The sequence below is a fragment of the Chiloscyllium punctatum genome, chromosome 22 (assembly GCF_047496795.1).
Source record: "Chiloscyllium punctatum isolate Juve2018m chromosome 22, sChiPun1.3, whole genome shotgun sequence".
Taxonomy (NCBI): domain Eukaryota; kingdom Metazoa; phylum Chordata; class Chondrichthyes; order Orectolobiformes; family Hemiscylliidae; genus Chiloscyllium; species Chiloscyllium punctatum.
In genome coordinates this window covers 38,735,324-38,743,361 of record NC_092760.1, presented here as the reverse complement: position 1 = coordinate 38,743,361, position 8,038 = coordinate 38,735,324, and the positions used below count along the sequence as shown (strand labels likewise).

At 43.3% G+C, this 8,038-nt stretch overlaps 1 protein-coding gene across 2 annotated transcripts in view; it reads right to left on the bottom strand.

Moving 5' to 3' along the window:
• Nucleotides 1-1,808: 1,808 nt before the first annotated feature.
• The window catches only part of tssc4 (tumor suppressing subtransferable candidate 4), a 19,320-nt gene continuing 13,090 nt past the window's right edge, over nucleotides 1,809-8,038 (bottom strand). Inside the window, exons 3-4 of one of the 2 annotated variants that reach the window (XM_072592069.1) lie at nucleotides 4,866-5,080; nucleotides 1,809-4,086 (exon numbers count right to left, since the gene is read on the bottom strand). In XM_072592069.1, the coding sequence (XP_072448170.1) occupies nucleotides 2,913-4,007 (1,095 nt within the window). In that variant the 5' untranslated portion in view covers nucleotides 4,008-4,086; nucleotides 4,866-5,080 and the 3' untranslated portion in view covers nucleotides 1,809-2,912. The remainder of the gene's footprint in view (nucleotides 4,087-4,865; nucleotides 5,081-8,038) is intronic. The other variant, XM_072592068.1, reaches the window with a different exon arrangement.

Below are 8,038 nucleotides of genomic sequence, written 5' to 3'. Positions count from 1 at the left end.
TGGATGGGTATATGAATAGGAAGGGGGATATGGGCCAAAAGGGACTAGATTAATTTATCTGGTCGGCGTGAATAAGTTGGACAGATGAGTCTGTTTTCATGCTGTATATCTCTATGACTCCATGTAGTATATTTAGTATTTCTATCTGAACATTGAAAGTGTCATTTGTTCAAAATCAAGGAATCTAAAAGGTTTATTCTCAACTCTGGTTCTTCCTTTGTGTGCTTCACTCCTCTCTGCTTTGCCTTTAGCACCCATATCTTCAGTTAGTCCTCTAGAACTCCTTATGGTTATGATTCAATATGCTCCTTCTTGATTCTTTTGTAGTACTTGTTTTTAATTGTGGAATGTTTTTATTCAATTCTCAGACTCTCTTCCATTAGATTAATTCATAGTATTATAGAATCGCTACAGTGTGGAAACAAGCCCTTCGGCCCAACAAGTTCACACTGACCCTCCGAAGAGTAATCCACTCAGAACTATTTCCCTACCCTATTAACCTACATTTACCCCTGACTAATGCATCTAACCTATATATCCCTGAACACTATGGGCAATTTAGCATGGCCAATTCACCTAACCTGCACATCCTTGTTCGTTGATTCAGGTCAGAAAACAATGAAATCACAAGCTCAAAAGTCAAAAAAGATCCTGCAGGGAGTTATATTAACTTGTTATAACCATAAGATAGAGGAACAGAATTAGGCTATTCAGCCCCACAAATCTGCTCTGCCACTTGATTATGGCTGATATGTTTCTCAATCCTTGCCTTCTCCTTGTAACCCTTTATCCCCTTACTAATCAAGTACCTACAATCTCTGTCTTAAAGACACTCAATGACTTAGCCTCTACATCCTTCTGCTGCAATGAGTTCCATAGATTCACCACCCTCTGACTGAACAAATTCCTTTTCATCTCAGTTATAAGAGTCATCCCTTCACTTGAACTGTGCCTTTGGATCATGGTCTATTCTACAAGTAGAAACATCTTTTACACATTCACTGGCTCCAGTCCTCTAAGTATTCTTGAAGTTTCAGTGAGATCCCCCATTATCCTTCTAAATTCCATTGAGTACAGACCCAGAGTCCTCAACCACTCCTCATATGACTAGCCCTTCATTCCCAGGATATTGCTCATGAACCTCCTCTAGATCCCCTCCAGAGTCTTTGACATGGAGCCAAAAACTGCTCACAATATTCCAAATGCAGTCTGACCAAAGTCTTATACAACTCAACAGCACATCCCTCTCATATTGTAATCCTTTCAAAATGAATGCTAACATTGCATTTGCCTTTCCAACTGCTAAATGAACGGTTATCTCTCAAGAGCATTCTAAACTAGAACTAAGTCCCTAAGTGCTTCAAATTTCCGAAGCCTTTCCCTTTTAGAAAATAGTCCATGCTTCTATTCTTCCCAACAAAATGCATGACCTCACACTTTCCCACATTGTATTCCATCTGCCACTTCTTTGCCCACTCTCCTAGTCGGTCCAAGTCCTCTGCAGCCTTCCCACTTCAACACTATCTGTACTTTCACCTATCTTTGTCATTTGCATCAGTTCTTTTGTCCAGATCATAGTGTGGTTCAAGCACGGACCCTTGGAACTCCACTAGTCACTGGCTGTCATCCTGAAAAGAACCCCTTTATCTCCATTCATTCCCCACACAGTGCAGCTGCTGTGCTCAGAAGGTAGCGTACCATAGATAATACAAATGTGTGTGCAATCAAAAATTACAACACTGCCTTGCACTATGCAGTAACATATAGAAAATGCTGAAATCTATATAAAAAAAACACAAAATGACAAATTGAGATCAATACTTTTAATGAAGTTGAGAGTGGCAGATGCTACATGATCTGTACTTTTGAACAGAGCAGACAGTAAAGGGATAAATGAAATCTGGGGACTGACAACTCTCAGCACACAGGTATTCTTGCTGTTGTTTCAGTGAGAATCAGTGGTTTGCAGGGTTATTAGTTACAGAGAGGATATCAAGTTGCTTCAACCAACAGTTATGTACCTAGTAATGATTGTGAGTTAGTTTTTTAAAATGCTGGTGATAAGGGAAATTTACATTTTAACAATACTATTAGTTACTGATGCACTTTATTAGTTTCTATTAGTTATTGGTGGAAGTAAAGCTCCTTGCACCTTATGAATTGTTCACTCATTTACGGCTTTCCTTCTTCCCCACTTTTGGCTTTCATCTGCTCACCAATGCTCTGCTAACGCATCAAACATATTATAAAACAGCTGATCTCAAGCACAGATACTCATTCAAAAATACACAGTCATATTTGTAGATATTACCGTCAGATCATGTGATCAAGAATCCAACAATGTTTCCAACGAGATTAAAAGCCCGATTTTCCAGTCACAGCCAAAAATTACCCATTGAAACGATTTCAATATTTTTAACTTTCAGGCTTGGGGTTGATATTTTTGATTGGAATTGTGACTCTTACCTAGAGGTGGATAGGTGCAGTCTGTGCATAGATAATATACAAAGGTTTCATCTGTTACCCCATTCTCAACTACAATATGTTACCGAATAGGAGCTCACGTAATCTTTAGTAAACCCTTATAGCCCAAGAGTTTCAAAATTACATTGCTTATTTACAAAATGGGCGCAGCATTTAAAAGATAACAAAGTCTTTATTAATGGTATACATATTACCTCACTACACACCAGTATATAACTTTTTTTTCCTTGATGTAGTTACAGTTTGACACCAAGGACACACAATATCTGTTCCCCAGTCATCCCTCAATTTAATGTAATTAACAGTAAAGTGTTAAACACATGCATTTAGTCAAAGTAGCTGCAGCTGCAGATGTTAAATTCAACTAAAACTTATTGCTAAATTACTGATTTAAAAACGTCAGCAGCCTTGGGATCAAACTAACTACATTAGTTATCTTCACTATCTTTACCACATTTCATTCGAATATTCATTCGATTTCTCTTTCTTCCACTATGAAATACCACTGACTCATGCACATTCTGCCCTGTAGTCTCTTGTTTTCCATCTTTCACTGGATCCTCTGCATCTTTTTCATGCCACCATGCTTTCATATCTTCCACTTCATTCATTTCACCATAATCAAGGTGTGCCAAATCCACTTGCCCAGGTCCCTCTGGATTCAGTCCCATTTTCTTTGCCTGCTTCCTGACCACAATAGGAGCTTCTTGTTCTGTCATGTCTACACCATCTGTCTTGCCGCTGGTTGGTTTCAATGGTTTGGAGAATAGGATTTTACCAGAAACATTATCAGACTCCTGTTTAAAACAGGAAGTGAGGCTTTCATCCAGGTCCACTTTGGACTTTTTGTTTCTCTGTTTATTTAAGCTGTCCATGAACTCAAATGCCACCATTGTATTCTTCTTATTGCTAGTTTCAGGAATATCCTCCAGATTATACTTGGTCCAGCGTTCAGGATGCAAAAGATAGTCTGGGACAAACTGTGCTTTTTTATTCTGTCTTCCTCTGGGAGGCTCCCCAATAACATGCCTCTTTGCAGAAGAAGAAGTGGTCTGAATTCCTGGAGGGGATCCTGCTGTCGGTTTTCTAAGAGAAGGAGCTGGATTTGGTGGATGCTTAGATTCACTGTCAACAAGGTCGGTGTCCCTGGGATGAGATGCATCAAATGTTACTACATTCTCTAAACCACTAAATATATTCTGACTACGAAAGGAGAAGCTGGAACTAGTTCCTCGCAGCTGAAACAATTGTGATGGTGGTCTGTTTCCAACAACAGATAAAGAATGATTAGACATGTAGTCACACTGTGGTTCAATTCCATCAGTAAGTGAGCCATCTGCGGACCAGGAATCTGCATCAGATTCTCTAAGAGGTGACAAAGAATTGAACGATTGCAGATTGGTCTCAGAGTCAGTGTCACTGTCACTGAGTGATTCTGTATCACTGGATATCCTGGTTTCATGATCTGAACCTTTTAAAAGCCAGACATCTGTGGAAATCATGTTGTTTTCTCTGTCTGACATTTTATTGCAATAAAGGAGCGTTTTCCTCAGATGGCACTGCAGCAAACAGTTGCTTCCAGATGTCCAAGGAACTCTCAGCCTGGTCAAAAAACACACAACAGGAGTACACAGTAAAAGAATAAGTAGCTAAAGGAACTTGAAGAACACAAACTTTTATCAAGCAGTGCATCATATCTCTTCAAAATATTCTACTAAGAGCAATATTTAAATATAAAATCAATATGAGTCATCAAATCTTAAACAAAGACAGTACAATGAAGTCAGATCTAGTTTATTGTTAAATGTTGGGAACTTACTATTTTGCTATGTAATAAAATCTTGTGTACTGGAAGCATAAGATCATTATCAATATCAAACTGGTAATTGGTTGATATGGTTACTTAACCAGAAATATGTAATTTATTTTATTTTATCTGAGCACCTTCACAGAAAAATGAGAACTCCATTTAAAACTGGTGGACTGCTTACCACCAATTAAGTAGTTTTACTGAACCTGGGTGATTCTGTGTAGTTAGCTTAATAACAATGATTAAGTAGGGGTTAACATTCAGAGTAATCAAAGGCACCTGGGTCAGTTCAGCATCATTTCATTCATAGTATTTTAAAAATACCACAGTAAACCACTAACCCCTAAAGCCATCTTGACCACATTAAGAATTTTATTTCATTCCCCCAGTTTGTCCATTAGTATTAACTCTGTATAATGGTGCAAGTGTGCATAACCACACTTCTGAAAAACTTGTCTTTTCTTGAAGTGAACAGTATCCTCCCAACTCCACTGTGGTCGACAAGCTCTTCATTCTATTTCCCACTATTCTACTCAGACCCTTCCCTGGCCTTTCAGACATTTCACCTTACCTCCTAGATAACTAGCTTCCGTGTTCGGCAGATCATCCCCTTTTTATTTTTCCAACTCCAGCATATTCTCACCATCAATCACATTTCCCCTTCCACTCCACTAGCATTCTGAAGTGACACTCCCTCTGCCACATTCTGTTCCACTTCTGGAATTAAGTCCTTTTTTTCCCAGGCAAGAGCAGGATAAACAGCACTCACCCTTTTCACCCCCTGAGCTGTTTGAAGAAGTAACAGAAAAAGTGTTGAGAGACATGGAGTTCCAGAAGGCCTTCAATAAAGTATTCCAAAAACGTTAAAAATCACAACACCAGGTTATAGTCCAACAGGTTTGTTTGGAAGCACTAGTTTTCAACCCGGTTTCACCTGATGAAGGAGCAGCGCTCCGAAAGCTAGTGCTTCCAAATAAACCTGTAGGACTCCAACCTCGCGTTGTGAGATTTTTAACTTTGTACACCCCAGTCCAACGCAAGCTCCTCCAAATCATAAGTATCACATAAGTTTTGTTAGCAAAGTTAAAGCCTGCTGAATAAGAGATAGTAATAGCATGGACACAAGGTTTGCTTGAATGGTATGGATGGACAAGTGAACAGGTGCAATTTAACACTTAAATTTGAAGTGACACATATTATTAAGAAGAATATAGAGAGAAAAATTATAAAGGATACAATTCTAAAAGAGATTTGGAAGCAGAGTACCTGAGGTTATGTGCAATCATTACTGTCCTTTAGGTAAAGAAATCTGCCATCTATTAGCTGGTCTGGTCTACATGTGACTCCAGACCAACTGCAATATAATTGACTCTTAAATGACCCAGCAAACCATTCAACTATATCTAACTGCTAAAAGGTCTCAAAAAGTGAAATTAAAACAAACGGACCACCGAGCATTGGCCTAGACATGGAAGTGGGAAGAAGGAAAGAAGAGCGCGAGAGAACAAGAGTGAGTGTGAGATCACATGAAAGCGAGCAAACGAGCGAGAGCAGAGGGAGAGAACGAGCGCGAACAAGAAAAAGAACGTGATCGAGCACAAGAGTGAGAATGAGCGAGCGAGAGTACGAGAGTGAGAGCGAGCGAGCGGGTGAGAGCAATAGGGAGAGGGCGAGCGCAGGAGAGAACAACAGCAAGTGAGGGAGAGGGAGCTAGAGGACAACAGCGAGTGAGGGAGAGAAAGACAGCGAGAATGAGGGAGCGACAGAACGAGAGCGAGCGAGAGGACAAGCGAGCATGACAGCGAACAAGAGCAAGCGAATGAGAGTGAGCAAGAGAACAAGAGAGAGATCGAGAGGACAAGAGCGAGCAAGAAAAAGAATGTGATCGAGCACAAGAATGAGAGCGAGTGACAGAATGAGAGCGAGTGAAAGAATGAGAGCGAGCGAGCGGGTGAGAGCAATAGGGCGAGGACAAGGGCGAGAGCAAGTGAGGGGGGAGAACGAGAGCGAGGGAGGGGACAAGAGCACGGGCGTGAGAGTGCACGAGAAAGAGAATGAAAGCGAGCGTGGGAGAGAACGAGAGCAAGTGAGGGAGAGCGAGCCAGAGCACGAGAGCGAGGACAAGAGCGAGAGGGAGCAAGGGAGAGAGCATGAGCGAGCGAGAGAGCATTAGATCAAGCGAGAGCGAACGGACGAGAGCGAGCAAGGGAGAGAACAAGAGAGAGAAAGAATGAGAGCACAGGAGCGAGAGTGAGCAACTGAGAGAATGAGAGCAAGAACGAGAGGGGGCGAAGGTGGGAACAAGAGTGGGCACGAGAACAAGTGACAGCGAGAGGATGAGAGCGAGCGGACGAGAGCAAGTGAGGGGCCGAGAGCCAGGGAGAGGACAAGAACGAGCGAGCAAAGACAAGAGCGAACGAGAGAGAGAATGACAATGAGCAGATGAGAGCAAGTGAGCAAGAGGGAGAGAACGAGAGAAGACAAGGGAAAGAATAAGAGCGAGCGAGGGAAAAGAACGAGAGCGAGCAAGAGGATGAGAGGAAAGCGAGCATTCGAGAGGGAGCAAGGGAGAGAGAGAGAGAGAGCGAGATCACAAGATTGAGCAAGGGAGAGAGAACGAGAGCAAATGACAGCGAGCAAGTGGACGAGAGCGATCAAGCGAGAGGATGACAACAAGTGAGCGAGAGGATGAGAGTGAGTGAGAGCAAGTGAGGGAGAGGACGAGAACAAGAGTGAGTGAGGGAAAGGATGAGTGCAAGCAAGAGAACAAGAGCGAGCGAGGGCGAGCACAAGAGCGAGCGAGGGAGAGAAAAGACAGCCAGCGAGGGAGAGAATGTGAGCAAGCGAGAGAGAGCACTAGAGCGAGCGAGGATGAAAGCGAGTGAGAGAATGACAATGAGGGGACGAGAGCAAGTTAGCCAGAGGATGAGAGCAAGCGAGGGAGAGAACCATAGCGGTCAAGGGAGAGAACCAGTGCAAGTGAGAGAATCAGAGCAAATGAGAGCGAGTGAGAGAGAGAACGAGAGCGAGGGAGAAAGCGAGAGGATGAGAGCAAGCACGAGGGCGAGAGAGCAAGCACGAGGGCGAGAGAGCAAGCACGAGGGCGAGAGAGCAAGCACGAGGGCGAGAGAGCAAGCACGAGGGCGAGAGAGCAAGCACGAGGGCGAGAGAGCAAGCACGAGGGCGAGAGAGCAAGCACGAGGGCGAGAGAGCAAGCACGAGGGCGAGAGAGCAAGCACGAGGGCGAGAGAGCAAGCACGAGGGCGAGAGAGCAACACGAGGGCGAGAGAGCAACACGAGGGCGAGAGAGCAACACGAGGGCGAGAGAGAGCAACACGAGGGCGAGAGAGCAACACGAGGGCGAGAGAGCAACACGAGGGCGAGAGAGAAACACGAAGAGAGAGAGAGACAGAGAGAGAGGAGAGAAAAAGAGAAAAAAAATGAGACAGAGAGAAACACGAGAGAGAGAGAGAGAGAGAAAACACGAGAGAGAGAGAGAGCAGAGAGAGAGAAACACGAGAGAGAGAGAGAGAGAGAAACACGAGAGAGAGAGAGAGAGAGAGAGAGAAACACGAGAGAGAGAGAGAGAGAGAGAGAAACACGAGAGAGAGAGAGAGAGAGAGAGAAACACGAGAGAGAGAGAGAGAGAGAGAGAGAGAAACACGAGAGAGAGACAGAGAGAAACACGAGAGAGAGAGAGAGAGAGAGAAACACGAGAGAGAGAGAGAGAGAGAGAAACACGAG